At 38.0% G+C, this 19,921-nt stretch overlaps 1 protein-coding gene across 1 annotated transcript; it reads left to right on the top strand.

The window, feature by feature from the left end:
- Window positions 1-4,984: 4,984 nt before the first annotated feature.
- LOC131933316 (uncharacterized) lies at window positions 4,985-14,164 on the top strand. The gene is made up of 6 exons (XM_059290097.1): window positions 4,985-5,014; window positions 9,216-9,264; window positions 10,296-10,353; window positions 13,186-13,328; window positions 13,465-13,513; window positions 13,704-14,164. The coding sequence occupies exons 1-6, from the start codon at window positions 4,985-4,987 to the stop codon at window positions 13,711-13,713; spliced, it is 339 nt and encodes a 112-aa protein (XP_059146080.1). The 3' UTR covers window positions 13,714-14,164.
- The last annotated feature ends 5,757 nt before the right edge of the window (window positions 14,165-19,921 follow it).

Raw genomic sequence — 19,921 nt, 5'->3', positions numbered from 1 at the left:
TAATCTCTACCACACTTACCTCTATTCCACTTACCTCTACCCCACTTACCTTTACCCCCACTTACCTCTACCCCACTACCTCTCCCCCACTAACCTCTACCCCACTAACCTCTACCCCACTAATCCCTACCCCACTAATCTCTACCCCACTTACCTCTACCCCACTTACCTCTACCCCCACTTACCTCTACCCCACTTACCTCTACCCCACTAATCTCTACCACACTAATCTCTACCCCACTAACCTCTACCCCACTTACCTCTACCCCACTTACCTCTACCCCACTTACCTCTACCCCATTAACCGTAACCCCACTAACCTCTACCCCACTAACCTCTACCCCACTAACCTCTATCCCACTAACCTCTACCCCACTAATCTCTACCCCACTAATCTCTACCCACTAATCTCTACCCCACTAACCTCTACCCCACTAACCTTTACCCCCACTTACTTCTATCCCACTAACCTCTACCCCACTAACCGCTACCCCACTGACATCTACCCCACTAATCTCTACCACACTAATCTCTACCCCACTTACCTCTACCCCCACGTACCTTTACCCCCACTTACATTTATCCCACTAACCTCTACCCCACTAACTGCTACCCCACTAACCTCTACCCCACTAACCTCTACCCCACTAATCTCTACCACACTAACCTCTACCCCACTAATCTCTACCCCACTAACCTCTACCCCACTTACCTCTACCCCACTAATCTCTACCACACTAACCTCTACCCCACTAACCTCTACCCCACTTACCTCTACCCCACTTACTTCTACCCCACTTACCTTTACCCCCACTTACCTCTACCCCACTAACCGCTACCCCACTAACCTCTACCCCACTAATCTCTACCCCACTAATCTCTATCCCACTTACCTCTACCATACTAACCTCTACCCCACTAACCTCTACCCAACTAATCTCTACCCCACTAATCTCTTACCCACTTACATCTACCCCACTTACCTCTACCCCACTTACCTCTACCCCCACTTACCTCTACCCCACTAACCTCTACCCCACTAATCTCTATCCCACTAACCTCTACCCCACTTACCTCTACCCCCACTTACCTCTACCCCACTAACCTCTACCCCACTAATCTCTATCCCACTAACCTCTACCCCACTAACCTCTACCCCACTAACCTCTCCCCCACTAACCTCTACCCCACTAACCGCTACCCCACTAACCTCTACCCCACTAATCTCTACCACACTAATCTCTATCCCACTTACCTCTAACCCACTAACCTCTACCTCACTAATCTCTACCCCACTAATCTCTATCCCACTTACCTCTACCCCAACTAACCTCTACCCCACTAACCTCTACCCCACTAACCGCTACCCCACTAACCTCTACCCCACTAATCTCTACCCGACTAATCTCTTACCCACTTACATCTACCCCACTTACCTCTACCCCACTTACCTCTACCCCACTTACCTCTACCCCACTAACCTCTACCCCACTAACCGCTACCCCACTAACCTCTACCCCACTAATCTCTACCCGACTAATCTCTTACCCACTTACATCTACCCCACTTACCTCTACCCCACTTACCTCTACCCCCACTTACCTCTACCCCACTAACCTCTACCCCACTAACCTCTACCCCACTAACCTCTCCCCCACTAACCTCTACCCCACTAACCGCTACCCCACTAACCTCTACCCCACTAATCTCTACCACACTAATCTCTATCCCACTTACCTCTAACCCACTAACCTCTACCTCACTAATCTCTACCCCACTAATCTCTATCCCACTTACCTCTACCCCAACTAACCTCTACCCCACTAACCTCTACCCCACTAACCGCTACCCCACTAACCTCTACCCCAATAATCTCTACCCGACTAATCTCTTACCCACTTACATCTACCCCACTTACCTCTACCCCACTTACCTCTACCCCACTTACCTCTACCCCACTAACCTCTACCCCACTAACCGCTACCCCACTAACCTCTACCCCACTAATCTCTACCCGACTAATCTCTTACCCACTTACATCTACCCCACTTACCTCTACCCCACTTACCTCTACCCCACTTACCTCTACCCCACTAACCTCTACCCCACTAACCGCTACCCCACTAACCTCTACCCCACTAATCTCTACCCCACTAACCTCTACCCCACTAACCTCTACCCCACTAACCTCTACCCCACTAACCTCTCCCCCACTAACCTCTACCCCACTAACCGCTACCCCACTAACCTCTCCCCCACTAACCTCTACCCCACTAACCTCTACCCCACTTACCTCTACCCCACTTACCTCTACCCCCACTTACCTTTACCCCCACTTACCTCTATCCCACTAACCTCTACCCCACTAACCGCTACCCCACTAACCTCTACCCCACTAATCTCTACCACACTAATCTCTACCCCACTAACCTCTACCCCACTAACCTCTACCCCCACTAACCTCTACCCCACTAATCTCTACCCCACTTACCTCTACCCCACTTACCTCTAGCACACTAATCTCTACCCCACTTACCTCTACCCCACTTACCTCTACTCCCACTTACCTTTACCCCCACGTACTTCTATCCACTAACCTCTACCCCACCAACCGCTACCCCACTAACATCTACCCCACTAATCTCTACCACACTAATCTCTAAACCACTAACCTCTACCCCACTAACCTCTACCCCCACTAAACTCTACCCCACTAATCTCTACCCCACTTACCTCTACCCCCACTTACCTTTACCCCCACTTATCTCTATCCCACTAACCTCTACCCCACTAACCGCTACCCCACTAACCTCTACCACACTAATCTCTACCCACTAATCTCTACCCCACTAACCTCTACCCCACTAATCTCTACCCCACTAACCTCTACCCACTAATCTCTACCCCACTAATCTCTACACCACTAACCTCTACCCCACTAACCGCTACCCCACTAACCTCTACCCCCACTAACCTCTACCCCACTAATCTCTACCCCACTAACCTCTACCCCACTAATCTCTACCCCACTATTCTCTACCCCACTAACCTCTACCCCCACTTACCTCTACCCCACTAACCTCTACCCCCACTAACCTCTACCCCACTAATCTCTACCCCACTAATCTCTACCCCACTAACCGCTACCCCACTAACCTCTACCACACTAATCTCTACCCCACTAATCTCTACCCCACTAACCTCTACCCCACTAATCTCTACCACACTTACCTCTACCCCACTTACCTCTACCCCACTTACTTCTACCCCACTTACCTTTACCCCCACTTACCTCTACCATACTAACCTCTACCCCACTAACCTCTACCCCACTAACCTCTACCCCACTAACCTCTCCCCCACTAACCTCTACCCCACTAACCGCTACCCCACTAACCTCTACCCCACTAATCTCTACCACACTAATCTCTATCCCACTTACCTCTAACCCACTAACCTCTACCTCACTAATCTCTACCCCACTAATCTCTACCACACTTATCTCTATCCCACTTACCTCTACCCCACTAACCTCTCCCCCACTAATCTCTACCCCACTAATCTCTGTCCCACTTACCTCTGCCTCAAAAGCCATAATTTAATCCAATGGTCTTTAGCTAAGTCAACTTTACAAAGACTTTACCATTCATCAAACACATGAACACGGCTATGCAATAAAGACAGCTAAAAATAAACCGGGAGTGATCTCCACTAAACTTTCTCGAATATTCTTATATAACACAATGGGGGATAGCAACTCGGGATATAGACATGATTTTTGATCCATTTTTTACTTTCCCGTAGATACGAAGTAAAGATAAAGTCTTGTAATCGTGTACAAAAATCACATGAGATTTTGACAGTTTTCACCGCTTTACACCTCAGTCCTTCATCATATCCAGAGTATAGATGACTTGTTTTAATCGGGCAAAAATTATAAATCCAGATGTATCAAAACTTTGGCTTTTTATACGTAATCGAGTCTTAAAAACTGGGCTTTGTAATTCTGTCCGTGTGTGTGTGTGGGTGGGTGGGTGGGTGGGTGTGTGGGTGTGTGTCCGTGTGTAAACACGATAACTTAAGTACCATTACAGCAAGGTTGATGAAACTTCATATATATGCATTTTATAAAAATCGTAGATCCGTATAAACTTTTGAACGATTTTAAAAAAACCGGAAGTGGAACTTTTCTACTTTCAATTTTTCAAAGTCTATAACTTAGTACTATTTCAGATAAATGAAATTTCACTTGCAAGTAAAAGATCTAGGACTTTGCCTATTTTCAAATTTTGAATCATTTCCATTGACCGGAAGTAGTAATTTTTGCTATTTCCGATTTCTCAAAAAACACATGTGAATTTATAATGTACTAATAATATTCCGCACTATTTACTTCTATGTAAAATTTCATTCATCTATCTGAAACATTACTCAAGTTATAGGGTTTTGAAAAAATTAAAGTAGAATAAGTTCCACTTCCGATGATTGGAAATCGCTGAAAAGTTGATACAGAACCACAAATTTGATATAATATTTATGATGAAATTTCATCAACCTAGTTGTAACGTTACTCAAGTTATCGTGTTTACAGACAGACATAAACACGCACACACCATACGGACAAGATTGCAAAACTATGTTTTTCCGACTCAGGGAGGTTTACAAAGTCGAGATTTACAAAAATCTCGGTTTTTAGCACGATTACAATACTTTCTCAATACTACGTTTACGAGAAAGTAATAATGATATATTATTCACCATTACCATTAGGAGATTACAGCATTGTCTGTTTCCCTACCACACATTATTACTACAATCCCTCATCAATTACCAGTTAGATTAAAGACCCGCTATTAATTAAGGATGATATCTGTTGAATACTTTTTATTCTAATGTTTTTATTCAGGTAAAAATCGAAGAGGAAGTCTGCAGGAGACTTTATTGTCTAAAACCACAAAATTGGTTGTGCTACCCAAAAGGAGTTATGGAGGGCAGAGCTTGTGGCAGTGGAAAGGTACGTAATTTTGTTAAATTTTTAGTGGTCCAAATATTAAACAGGGCTATCTCTCAGTTGGGAGACAAGAAAGGAGAAGATTAAGGTCCCTAAGTAACTTCTCAGTTAGGAAAGCTAGTAATTTTGGGCTGTGAACATTTTTTCGACAGTTTAGGTCTTGCTCGGAAGGCCTTCTTTTTAGATTATTCATCTAGTCTAAGAGAAGGTGTCCTTTAAATTTTAAGTAAGCGACATCTAGCCAGGACTTCCGTCAAATGAGTCGGTTGTTGGTTGTTCCAACTCAGTGTTTGGGGACAGAGCAGAGGCATTGCAAGGGGGGGGGGGGGGGGAAAGGATTGCAGACCGCAACAGGTAACAGCATTAGGGGGGGGGGTGATGTGGCGAAAAGTTCCAAAATATGTAGAAGTTATATGCTTTTCGCCAGTTAAATTAAGGGTTAATATGAATTGATCCACTTGTATTAATAACTGACTGTAGATAAACATCTCTACCACTAACTGTGCTCACTTTAAAACTTTCATCGGGGGGGGGGGGGGGGGGGGAGGGGAGGGACAAGTTCGGGTCTCGGCTCGAGTCAGAAAACACCCAACTCTTTTGGGTACTTCTCTCACGTTACCAAAGCTAATCACTCCGTCCCCTCATTCGCAATGGGGACAGTAACATGTAAACTCTACCTCACCTGCGGGGTATATTCACTTGACTCAAAGGCCAACATAGAGAGACTAACATATTTCATAATTTACCTGAGTTTTACTCCAATTAACTTGATAACCGAACTCAAAGGCCAACCAAGAGAGGCTAAACATATTTCATAATTTACCTGAGCTTTACAAGAGAGACTAAACATATTTCATAATTTACCTGAGTTTTACTCCAATTAACTTGATAACCGTAAAATATGAACAGTGGCGGAACTAGAAAAAATGGGCCACCCCGCAAAAATTTTTTTTGGGCCCCCCATTTATGTATATATATATATATATATATATATATATATATATATATATATATATATATATATATATATATATATATATATATATATATATATATATATATATATATATATATATATATATATATACCGAGGGGTCTATGGGGGGTTATGACCCCCCCCCCCTGCCTACGCCACTGGCTAAATCACATATTTACCGTTAGGAGTCCCCACTCAAATATGTACAAATGTTAGGCCTATGACAGAAACCTTTGCGGGGTTGTACTCAACAGCTTCCGAAGTTTTCATGGCGATTGGGTGAATGATGCAGTAATGCATAATAATAATAGAGAGAAAAATGTTTTTCACATGTACAACTGTATGTGGCCAGGTCACGCTTTGGATAACCTTCTGATTTAGGGGAGGGGGGGATTAACAAAAAGCCAGACCCTCACACACCCCCACCTCAATGACTATTAATAATGTTCAATTAATTCTAAACGTTCTAATCAATTTCTGAATAATTATATAAAAAATAATCTTACCTGCCCTGTTTTGTGAATTAGATGTGCCTAATACTATGAAAGTAAATTAATATGTGTTGACTAGATCTAGTGCTGTCTAGTGTCTGACAAAATGAGCTGAAGTGGTGAATCGTACGGTTAGGAAGTAGTTCATAAACGATACATTTATGTCCTCGATACTTGTGAGGTTGAGAAAGAGGGATGGGATAGGGGTCGGCTCGGGAAAAAAACTTGAAAGGGACAACAAAACGCCTTGATCTATGTACGTCAGCATCGCCCATTGTAAAACTTACTCAGGGGAGATAATTTGAAGTATAGGCCTTAAAAGCTTACTATATTTCTTGTAAAATCAAAAACAAGTAAACGTATATAAAACTGAAGTTTCTAGTATTATATTATTTTTTTTAATTATTTGTACGATACAAGATAGTACAGGATACAAATTCAACCACTATCACAAACACATATTAACATTGAAAAATGTACAATGGATTTCGGGTCCCCCACCAATGCCGCAAATAAGAACAGCGCATCATGAAAGCCCACTTCATATGTAGCGGCTTTTCGTGCTATGGACTTTGTTGTTTTTTTAAAAAGAATTTTGCCGGCGACAGCGTGTGTTTGATTGTAGGGAAATAGAACTCGGCCTTGACGATGGTTAAAAAATACAACTATAAATAACTGTTTTAAATATGTAAAAAATTTGTCGAAAATTTTTTAACCCCCTTTTTGGCCCCCATCCCCTGCCCCATCCGCCCAGTGTTTCTTCCACTTTTTTCTCGGGGGGGGGGGGGGGGGGGCACTTGAAATTTTCGGGGGGGCGGTAGACTTTCTTCGGGGGTGGGGGGGCGGACACTGTTAAAAGTATATATTTTCTATATAAATTATATAAATCTCATTTCGTTCGGGGGGGGGGGGGGCGGTAAAAAATTTTCGGGGGTGCCCCCCCGAAGAGATGCCTGGAAGAAACTCTGCATCCGCCACAGTACACTTTGGAGGATCGGTCAAACAGTTACGTGTCCTCTTTTTAGCTATCAAAGGGAGGGGGGGGGGCAACGAAGTCAAAGAAGTCATTCAAAATTTGAAGAGTTGCCTATATTTTACACTGTAGTTTGTGTAATGGATTTTATCTTTTGCGGAAGAGCGTGGTATAGTGACTGTAAAATAAAGATAATCGTACCGCAGCTACAGTGTTTTTCTTTTACAAACCAAATATTAAGGCAACAATTAAATTCAAAATTAAAAAAAAAATATTAATTTTGGTCAGCCGTGGGCCCCTAAACGGCCTGCCCCCCCCCCACGCATTGCGGGGTCTGGCGGGACTGTAGTTCCGCCCCATGTTCATCAGGTAAATGAACAACTACTGACTAGTGTCTTTAACAAAATGTGCAGAACTGGTCAGTTTACAGTTCATAGACTGTTCGTGAATCTATGCATTACATCTTATTGTAAGAGTAAGGGTGTGGTGAGGGGTAGAGGTGAGGGGTAGGGGGGAGGGGGGGGGGAGAGAGTTGGGAAGGGAAGGGGACAAGAAAGCGCCGATAAACATCTACATCAATAGTGCCGACGTTTTCCGATCGTCTAGAAGACCAGGATAGTCGCCTTGCCGCAACATTTCCCCAGCCCGATTTCAAAGCGGACCGGCACAGTCAAATTTCAGATGCTTCGTCTTTGAAGTTGTCTATATGTCTGGCGGTCTCTCGAGCTATAGTCTGTGCATTTTTCTCAAAGACGTTTGCCGACTATCGTGTTTGTTTGTAACTGTAGAAGAAAGATAACTCGACCTCCACCTAATTTTTTTTTTTTTTTTTAAATAATTTAGCCAGGATTTTTGGGCCCCCAATTGGTCTGGCCCCCCCCGCATTGCGGGGTCTGGCGGCACTGTAGTTCCGCCCCTGAATATGAATATCGTTAATATGGCTAACATTAATTTTAATAATAAAAATGTAAGTTGGCCAGTATCTTTCCATACCTTTCTTGGTAGTGTAGCTGGAAAGCTTAGAATGTCAGGCACTTTTTTTCAACGATTGATATAATTAACCCATGGTACTGCTAGTGAGAGCTAATTCACAATAGAGACTCTATGTATAGCATTTAACATCAACCCATTTTATCGTCGCAAGCTAACGCTGGTCCAGACTTTTTACTTCCTGGTATAATTTTTTTTTCAATTTTTTTTTTAGATGTGAATGATTAAGTTGCCTATCCGAACTTGGCGGGAAACAGGACAGGCGAAGTAGAGTTCACCTGTTTCTGTGTCTTCAGCATATGAAGAGATAGTGTGGGCAGAGACATGTTCGGCCGGATTTTTTATTTTTTTAAAGATAAAAACACGTTGTCTGAGACTTGGCGGGACACTGGGCAGGTGAAGTAGAGTTGGGTAGTTGTAGAGTTCACCTAATGAACGTGATAATGCGTGTATAATAGTGCGGACTAGTTTGATACGACTGCCTGCTAATTTGGAAACAATTTTAATTAAATAATAAAAAATTATTTAGACATCCAATAAAATCAAATTAAAAGTCATATTGCATTTTTATGTCTTGACCCACGTGCCAACTTTGAACACAATCTATCAGAAGTGCTCGAAATTTCGCTCGGGTGTTTCGATCTAGACAGACAGACTGTCGACAGACAGACTGACGACAGACAGACTGTCGACAGAGGGAGTGAGTTAAATAAAAGCTTGTAAAAAACAGAAACAATAACTTCCATTTTCTAACATCCTTTGGGTTACTCATAGCATTGTTGGCAAGGGCGTTGTCTGGAGGACCCTGCAGCTCCAATTGACTGTAAGTTGTCAAATATATCTCCCATGTAAAAGCAAAGGTGTGTGTCTGTGTGGAGGGGGGGGGGGGAGCAGAGGTTAATAACATCTAAATCACACGATTTATTTTCAAACCAACTGGAAGACTGTAGCTATCCCAATAGTAACTTTCAAAGTGGACACATTTGACTGAGATTGACTGATAAACATAATTTATTATTTATTATTAGGTCCTTTCATTCGGGCCGAGGAGAGTTTTTTGTCCACGGACAAAAATGTTCATCAAGGACCTCCAGCTGCAGTTTCAGTCCCGTTTTTCTGACTTCAAAACCCATTTGAAGCAAATGTGACCAGTTGCCCAGATGAACTACAGCTGGAGGTCATTGAATTACAAGCAAAAAAAAAAAAAAAATGACCTCCTTAGAGACAAGTTCAAAGAAGGGCGGGTGGGTGGTTTTTTATAAGCTGTTAAAACACGTTTTTGCCCAAGGACGATTTTCCTAATATTAAAACTTTTGTATCAAAGTACCTTTCAAATTTTGGAACATGTGAACACACATTTTCAAGGATGATATACATGAATCACAATTTAGAGAACAAACTTGGACCTCGAGTGTGTTGTCGGCCACCGACATGGTTTCTTTCAGAGTTTTTACTCTGGGGAGGGAGTGGGGGACACTTGTGTATATTTCAATATAAATTTTATTTCGTCTAGGGGGCGGTAGACATTCTTCGGGGGCGGGGAGGGGGGGGGGGAGGGGCTCTGCCACCCCGAAGAGATGCCTGGAAGAAACTCTTTCCTACTAACTGATATAATTTGATAGTTAATGCTGTCCACAGTTATCTAACTAGATAACGGGTAGTCTAGTGTAGTATATATATATATATATATATATATATATATATATATATATATATATATATATAACGTGTGTGTGTGTACACAGTTAGTTATTTAATTATATAATTAGAAGTATAGAATTATATTTGTATCATAATTATATTATATGCTAATTATTTCTAAAACCGACTCTAGTGAGCAATTATTGTTTACAGTGATAGCTCAGCTATTTGCATGGACATTAGAAGCTGGACGAGAATTAGTGGTACCTAGGTATGTTTTTTTTATATAATTTATCGTAGGCCTATATGTAAAAGCCCATGTGCGCTCTCTCTCTCTCCCCCTCTCTCTGTCCGTCAAATATATATTCGCAGGTTATCACATCAGTATCTTCAGTGATTTTTGGAGAACTTGAAACGGAATTTTGTTGAAAGTAATATGTTAGATGTTTTAAATGTATAAGTAGCCTAAATAGCTGAGATGATAGAGTAATTGATACGATCGGGGGTGGTACGGGTTCGAGACACACCAAGTCAATTTTTTTTTCAATTTTTTTAATATGTGTTTGATAAAGTTGCTTATCAGAGCTTGGCGGGACATGGGGCAGGTGAAGTAGAGTTCACCTGCTCCTGTCTTTTCGGCATATGAAGGGATAATGTGGTCAGACCCACGCTCAGCCGAAATAGGTGTTTTTAAAAGACAAAAACAACATAACTACCATTGAACAGCCGGGGTTTTAACGAAATCTTTTAAATCTCTTAATTTTAAGTCTCATAATCCGCGAGTACATTTAATATGGTATTGTATTGACTAATACTTTATATAATTTGGTATTAATTTTTTAAATAGGTTGTGCCTTTTGGTGGTCTATGTTATTTTAAACAAGTATAAACATAGACAGTACTTAAAACAAAACCCCTTCTTTTTCATAATCTTAACAATGTTTCATTCCACTGCTCTTGATCAATAAAATGTTTCTTTTCCTAAGTTTCCGATAATGAATTAAAAAAAAATTACAATTCTTTTCATTACTCACTTTCCGTAGATATATACATTTTCTTCAGGCAGCTACCAATTCTTTCCCTTTCATCTCCGAATGATCTCCGAACGAGGTTGAAAAAAGTGGTTCATAATAAAATATAGAGAAACCAGTACCCGCTACCCCCCCTCCCCCCCCCCCCCCCCCCCCCCCCAGGCACGCACATCGCCACACCCTACTCCGGACAGTTTTAAACGCCGCTACCCGGAGGTAAATATCTCACAGAAAAACCGGGTAGCCTTTTGTAAAGAGAAGAGAGCCAAAAGTCACCAGAATAGCCAGTGTAATGGGTACCGATGGCTAGTTGTGTATATAACCAACTTTCTGCCAACAAGCCATCTCAATCGACCTGCTAACATGAAATCGATACTTCTCTTTTTGCTTTTTCATTTTTACTTTCTCGTATATACGTAGTATAGAGAAAGTATTGTAATCGTGCAAAAAAAAAATCGAGATTTTTACAAATCTCGACGTTTTACACCTCACTGATACGGAAAAACATAATTTTGCAATCTTGTCCGTATGTCTGTGTGTGTGTGTCTGTGTGTGTGTCTGTCCGTGTGTAAACACGATAACTTGAGTACCGTTACAGCTAGGTTGATGAAATTTCATATATAAGTATTTTATCAAAATCGTAGATCCGTATCAACTTTTGAGCGATTTCCGATAACCGGAAGTGGTACTTTTCCTACTTTGAATTTTTTAAAAGCCTATAACTTGAGTACTATTTCAGATAGATAAATGAAATTTCACATGTAAGTAAAAGATCTAATTCTCTACCTTCTGTTAAATTTTGAGTAATTTCCGTTGACTGGAAGTAGTAATTTACGCTACTTCCGATTTCTCAAAAAACTAATGTAAATTTTAAAAGTACTAATAATATTGCGCACTATTATGCGCTTTTTTTATTTGCGTTCACTTGGTGTGCAATTAATTTGTCTACGAGATTTTATTCTATTTTTAAAACTTTAAGTATTTAAAATGGATTAAAAATCATGTCTATAGCCCGAGTTTCCATCCCCTGTTATTTTATATAAGAATATTCGAGAAAGTTTAGGGGAGATCACTCCCGGTTTATTTTTGGCGAAGTTTGATTCCTTAAATTAAAAATAAATGTTAGAGAAAATAAAGTGTACACAATTTAAAAAAAAAATAATAATTGAAATTTTAAAAAGAACTAAAATAATTCTTGATTGCAACCCATTCGGTATCCGTTTCCTTTTCCTTGTTTACTTGGTGACTAGAAATTTTCAGCTGACAAGATTGAGGAAGCTTAAAAACAGAAAAAAAATAATTTTAAAAGTGAAATTTTCATTTAAAAACAAAGAAGGTGTACCAACAATAGAGTTGTTTTTGTCATTTCTAATTACTATACTTTAAATAAAAAAATGAATAAATTCAAACTTTAATCATAATATAAAAATGATTGTGTTCATATGTCTACTACTTGTATAACTCCAGTAAGGGACTGCACAGTGAGCATAAAGCAAACTTAACAGTCCATAATAGTTTATGATTGTGGTATCATCAACTACTAAATCAAAACAGTTGGTTATGCTTGTGGACTATAAAAATATTTAATTATGGTGATGAACAAAGCAAGGTTCATAATTTTAAAACATAAAACCAGATATTAAATAGTTTATAAACGGTAGATTATTTTCGACTAATCAAATATATCCTTTTTGCTTCATACTGCATTTTCGTGAATGATTTTTCCTAGTTCTTGTCGCTAAGGGTAGTCATGTCTCAACCAGCCATAGGATGTTTTATATATATATATATATATATATATATATATATATATATATATATATATATATATATATATATATATATATATATATATATATATACTCAGATATGTGTGTATGTTATATACTTCTATGTGTGTGTTTGTGTGTACATAAGGATTGTACATTCATGCACACTCCAACCAAAACTTAAACTCAGACATGTGTGTATGTAATGTACTTGTGTGAACTTGTTCCACGAAATATTGCACCCACCTCCATATTGTCTGTATTTTGACCCCTATACATACATTGTTCAATTTTCTTTAACAGGTTTAAAAATAACGTGACGGAGAGATGTTCGCTGACAGGTTACTCTTTAAACTTGTGCAACGACATTGATCTCCGTTTAAATGAAATGGTTGTGTCTCCAAAACATATAATCACCATTGTGATTACATGCCTACTGGTTTTTGGTAAGCCACTTTCTGTTTATATGTTAAGCTAGTTAGGAAACAGTGGGGTAGTACATTTTACTTAATTATTTCTTATACAAATTATAGTTTTCACTTTTATTTCTTTTTGAGCATTCAAATGGACTTTTTTTTGCAGGTGCATATTTCCTTCCCAACATAAATAATGAAAGGATAGGCCTACTTAGGTAATAGATTTGTGCTTTAGTATTTAATGTAATTAATACTTGTTTTAATTCTGGAGGTTATGTGAGAGTCTGTGTTGTTAATTTATTTATTTAAAAATCTTTTTAGTGGAATTACAAAACCTATTACAATGTAGTGGAGATGTGTGTAGGTTTGAGTATATTTGCTATTACTAATCACATTTTCTTTCAGGCGCGGTTGATGCACAGATGTTTTTGTCGACGACAAACCAGTCACAATTGGCAAATGGGACTCTGGAGCTTTGAACAATTGTTTAAATGATGCTGCTAAGCTGGTTCTTGTGGAAATGTGGAGCTTTGAACAATTGTTTAAATGATGCTGCTAAACTGGTTCTTGTGGAAATGTGGAGCTTTGAACAATTGTTTAAATGATGCTGCTAAACTGGTTCTTGTGGAAATGTGGAGCTTTGAACAATTGTTTAAATGATGCTGCTAAACTGGTTCTTGTGGAAATGTGGAGCTTTGAACAATTGTTTAAATGATGCTGCTAAACTGGTTCTTGTGGAAATGTGGAGCTTTGAACAATTGTTTAAATGATGCTGCTAAACTGGTTCTTGTGGAAATGTGGAGCTTTGAACAATTGTTTAAATGATGCTGCTAAACTGGTTCTTGTGGAATGTGGAGCTTTGAACAATTGTTTAAATGATGCTGCTAAACTGGTTCTTGTGGAAATGTGGAGCTTTGAACAATTGTTTAAATGATGCTGCTAAACTGGTTCTTGTGGAAATGTGGAGCTTTGAACAATTGTTTAAATGATGCTGCTAAACTGGTTCTTGTGGAAATGTGGAGCTTTGAACAATTGTTTAAATGATGTTGCTAAACTGGTTCTTGTGGAAATGTGGAGCTTTGAACAATTGTTTAAATGATGCTGCTAAACTGGTTCTTGTGGAAATGTGGAGCTTTGAACAATTGTTTAAATGATGCTGCTAAACTGGTTCTTGTGGAAATGTGGAGCTTTGAACAATTGTTTAAATGATGCTGCTAAACTGGTTCTTGTGGAAATGTGGAGCTTTGAACAATTGTTTAAATGATGCTGCTAAACTGGTTCTTGTGGAAATGTGGAGCTTTGAACAATTGTTTAAATGATGCTGCTAAACTGGTTCTTGTGGAAATGTGGAGCTTTGAACAATTGTTTAAATGATGCTGCTAAACTGGTTCTTGTGGAAATGTGGAGCTTTGAACAATTGTTTAAATGATGCTGCTAAACTGGTTCTTGTGGAAATGTGGAGCTTTGAACAATTGTTTAAATGATGCTGCTAAACTGGTTCTTGTGGAAATGTGGAGCTTTGAACAATTGTTTAAATGATGCTGCTAAACTGGTTCTTGTGGAAATGTGGAGCTTTGAACAATTGTTTAAATGATGCTGCTAAACTGGTTCTTGTGGAAATGTGGAGCTTTGAACAATTGTTTAAATGATGCTGCTAAACTGGTTCTTGTGGAAATGTGGAGCTTTGAACAATTGTTTAAATGATGCTGCTAAACTGGTTCTTGTGGAAATGTGGAGCTTTGAACAATTGTTTAAATGATGCTGCTAAACTGGTTCTTGTGGAAATGTGGAGCTTTGAACAATTGTTTAAATGATGCTGCTAAACTGGTTCTTGTGGATAAAATGGGGTATACATGGTGCCATATGCTTATGAATGGCCGACTAATAATATGTTAAAAATGTAAAATATTTAGATTACCTGATTAATGTATAAAGTTTGATATTCGTTCTAGAATATAGTTAAAGTTCCAGGACTATTAGACTATTGTTTTTAAAATTTCTATTTGATATGATCTAACAGTCTTTTTTGTTTCGTTGCATTTCTTGTTTACTTTTTTAAAGTCACTACTGTTAATAATTAGTTATCTATTCTACAATTTATATAGAAAATCTTGCTTATTATAATTACCGTTACAGATTTAAATATTTTTCTCAATTTTTTTGCAAGTTGTTTTTTTATAACTATATGACTTTGCTAAATGAGCTCATGAAGATGTATGATTGGTTATCATTTAGTTTTATCACAAAATATTAAGAAAAGAGCTGCGAATAGGCTGCATCACCTTCCATGTATTTAGTACATTTGCTTGTATGGATACATAAGTAATTTATTTTTCCAAAGATAAATTTGTTGTTAAATGCATTTGTTTTGAAAGTATGCTAATGATTTTTTAGTTAATTTAAACAAATATTAAATTGATGTTTTAAAGATGAAAGAAATTTTTTCTAAATAAAATAAAACAATATCATCCTTATATGAAAATTAATAATGTTACTCACATCTGTTTATATTTATTGATGCTCATATAAAATTGAAATTTATTATTTTCTTATGTTATATAATGTTAGTATCTGTGCTGTTAGAGAATTAAATACATTTGAATTGATGATGGTTTTTTTCATTCTTCTTTTGTTCATTCTTTTAAGATACAACTGTTAAAATTTCACAGTCTAATGATTTTAGCAGCCAATTTGGTAATTGTAATATTTTTTCTTTATATTGGCATATGTTCTTTTCTAATACATTTTTTGTACAAAAAATATATATACCTCACATATCAATGTAAAAATGTGTGCTACCATATACTTATAAGCAAAAATCTAAGAGGTATCTCAAGCCATTTTATCAAAATTTCTTAGTATAAGTCACAGAGTTTATTTTTCTATTTTACCAATATACCAATATTTGGTTTTTTAATATACATTATGAATATATACTAAAAAAAATTAGGCCAAGAGTAAACTAAGCTGCATAGACCTTTCCATTAGGTTTTCTAATCATTTTTAAAATCGAATTTTTTCAGTCAACGCTACTGATTTTAGTCATTATGAAGTATATGAATCAATTTCCGATACAATTTAAAAAAAAATGTTCTAAAACGCGAACTAACGGCTGAAATTCAGCTTCTAGCATGACTTTAAAAAAATACAACATTGTGATGTCACAGTTTCTGTTTCCCCATCCTCCCCTCATCACACTTTCTTTTGCCCCATCCTCCCCTAATCCTCTCATCACACATCGTCACACAATTCCGCCCCCCCCCTACCCCTATAGTGGTGTGGACAACCGTAGCAACTAGGTCTGTTTATCCTGAGTTCTGTACAACAAGAGCGGCCACTCTTAACTGGTCTCTAGTGAGTTAGTCAATACCTGAAGTTGTCGCCCTTTGATGGGGAGCTCTTACACATATGAGAGATCGAGCTCACGATATACAACAACACTAGCCGGTACTGAACAACTAGCATACAAGTAAATGTGTCACTTTCTTACAAATGGTCATCAAAACTCTAATTTCTCTTAAGAATTTTTTTTGTGCCGCTCGCTTTTATGTATAATTACTAATCGAAGTTTATATTTCTGTATATAATTGCAAGTTATTTGAATAATTTTTGCATATGTATCTTTTACTTTCGCGTGTGTACAAAGTTTTATGATTCATACATTAAACTCTATTTGAATGCACTCAATGTGTGTTTTAAAGTAAAACTAAAAATGTATATATTTAATATGATTAAAAAACAAATGAATAATTAGACAAATAATGACAAATATTGATGTCGAATTTCACGCACATTGCATTGTCAGCGGAGTTAGATCTTCGTAAAATCGGTTCAAAAGAAAATTTCTTCACAAACTACGGCGGACGAGGAATGAAGTTTATGAACTGACCATCGTGTATAAAACAAACGATTACCTTTGTGTAATTAAATAAACAAACACACAACACAACTCTGACAATAAGGTGTAATGTCTTGACTTGACTGAATAAAACAAGGCTATTGCTTCATACTATTTTTTTTTATTTGTGTTTACATAAATGGCGTCACACGGGGGAGTTTGTGTGTGGGGGAAGGGGGCAGTACCTGATATTTTAGTGACGATGTTTGACGACTGGGATTTTATAGGGTTTAGAGAAGTAGCAGACGCATTTTGGAGTTATTGAAAAAGGTGATGAAAAGTACGTGAGAGTTATGGATGGTGAAAGGGGGAGATGGAGGGGGACGGTAGTGTATTACCTCAGTGCAGGGGAGGTTTGAATTATTGTGACGATGTGTGACGATGGGTGACGGCGTGTGACGGTTGGGAAGGATTGGCTCTATAAGCATGTCGACAGACAGGAACGTTATTGGTTTGTCGTTTATGGTTATAACATTGAATTTGACTCTCTGTACCTCATTGTGTGGTTTAACAAATTTGGCTTTATATACTTTATTATATGGTTTAACAAATTTAGCTTTGTAAAGCTTATTGTTAGGCAGAGCTTGCTCCGATGTTAGGCCGATATGGATATTATATTTACTAGACATATATTTCAAATTTCAACCATATATATATATATATAAATATATATATATATATATATATATATATATATATATATATATATATATATATATATATTGTACTTATAAATATATATACATATATACCGATATGGATATATATATATATATATATATATATATATATATATATATATATATATATATATATATATATATATATATATACATACAATTGTTATAGTACTAGACGACTTATATATCATAGATTTTGCAACCAACTAAACTCAAGCTTCCCAGACAGAAAAAAAAATTATTACAGTTGAATGGTTGGACCAAAATATCTTGTCCCTTTCGCTTGAGTATAAATATAAAAGGCAATTCGTTCGTTCTTTACGCTTAGCTTTGGGCATTATTAGCTGAATTTAACAATGCTATTTTTATTGTAAGCAAACGTCGGGCAATCAAAAGCCACATACGGAAGATATTGGTGAGTCATTAGAACTAGAAACGCCTGGCCAACGACTTGCCTCATTTGAATATTTCTCATGAATACGTGAACAGATCGGCCTGGGATTTCTTTCGGTTTTTTTTTCACCTTTATTTTCGATTAGTTTCTACTGATGTGGACCAGGTTTCTCACTGTTGAGTTGGTTCTGTATTCATTATTCTAGAAGTGGGAAGAGGGAGAGAACAGATATTTAAAGCTAAAATACTTTTAAAGTCTAGAACAGGATGGCGAAAAAGAAAGATTTTTTTTTTACTGCTGAATAATTTAAATTCTAGAATAGGGTAACGGTAGTGCCAGATTTTCGCAGATGGATACTTTAAATTCTAGAACATCGAGACGTATAAAAGTAAAGTGAAGAATCCTCTTTAGACCCAGCGATCCAATGGGCAGATGAAGTAGAGTTCTTGACCTCGGAATATGAAGGGAAGGTGTGGTCAGCACTTTGCCCAGCCGCCTTTACTTTCACTAACATGAGTTAGGTACCCATATAAGCTAAGGTGGACTCAGGGACGTTCTACTGACTTGACCCGGACTCGAACTCGAGATTTTCAGGTTAGCAGCCTAGCTAGACGTATAGTCCAGATGTTGAGAGCTGGAGTACTTACATTTTTTTGTTTGGGTGTTCCTTTTGCAACATGTCTGGTGCAATGTTTTGTATTAAGTGCCTGTAAATTAAATATAACAAAAAATGTGTTGGAGGCTGTTGATGCACGTACAAAACCATGTGGTCGTATATGTCCACGCCGATGGTGGTGTGTGAGTTTTGTGTCTGTATGCTTTGTATGATGGCGTTGTCGGCGTGCGTGAGGCAATAGCAGGTGTTTAGGAGTGTGTTGTAACGTGGCAAGTTGTGTGTCGGGTGTATGTCGTTAAAGTGTTTCTCTGTATTCAGGTGTGTGTCTAGTGTGTCTATGTCTTCAAGTGTTCCGTTTAAATGTTTCCGTGTCTTCAAGTCTGCCATTAAAGTGTGTCATTGTCTTCAGATGTGTGTTGTTAACATTTTTTTTCTGTGTCTTCTAATGTGTTGTTGACGTGTGTTCGTGTCTTCAGTGAAGTGTCTGTGTCTACAGGTGTATGTCTTTAAAGTGTGTCAGTGTGCACAATAGCCGTGTGTGTAAGAATATGCTCGCTTGTCTACACGTATGTGTACAAGTTTGCGTACAAGTTCATGTCTGTGTAAAAATAAATTTGTAAAAATATGTATAAACATTTGTGTAAATGGTTGTGCTAACCTGACTATATTTACCATAACTGACGAACTCTCTCTGAAATACAATATATCGATGAGGTCAAGTCTAACCCATGTTTACTAATGTGAATTCGTTCACAAGTCGACCAATACTTATCCTTGTTTATGTCTAAATTTAATGAACACCCTAATTAACAAATCAAACCCAAAACCAACAGGCGGTACTTTAGTTCAAACAATTTTTATTTTGTTATCAATCTAAAAATTTGCATTCTTCAGCAGAAAAAAAAAATCCGTCACAAATATCTCGCATACATGTACGCACATACAAATACACACTTCTATATGCGCATATGATATATGCATGCTAGATACCATATAAGTTGACATACTGAAAGTTAGCGACGTTGATACAAAATT

This window comes from Physella acuta, unplaced genomic scaffold (genome assembly GCF_028476545.2).
Source record: "Physella acuta isolate Inbredline_101_S28 unplaced genomic scaffold, ASM2847654v3 ptg002452l, whole genome shotgun sequence".
In the NCBI taxonomy this organism is placed as follows: Eukaryota; Metazoa; Mollusca; class Gastropoda; family Physidae; genus Physella; species Physella acuta.
Note: the sequence above shows the minus strand (reverse complement) of the source record. Positions and strands in the feature narration are given on the sequence as shown.

Bases quoted from the DNA above. Each gene is read 5' to 3' on its own strand.
- LOC131933316 (XM_059290097.1), top strand. From the start codon at position 4,985: ATGGAGGGCAGAGCTTGTGGCAGTGGAAAG. The intron at 10,354-13,185 runs GTATGTTTTTTT...TTTCTTTAACAG, and splicing joins CGAGAATTAGTGGTACCTAG to GTTTAAAAATAACGTGACGG. The intron at 13,329-13,464 runs GTAAGCCACTTT...TTTTTTTTGCAG, and splicing joins TACATGCCTACTGGTTTTTG to GTGCATATTTCCTTCCCAAC.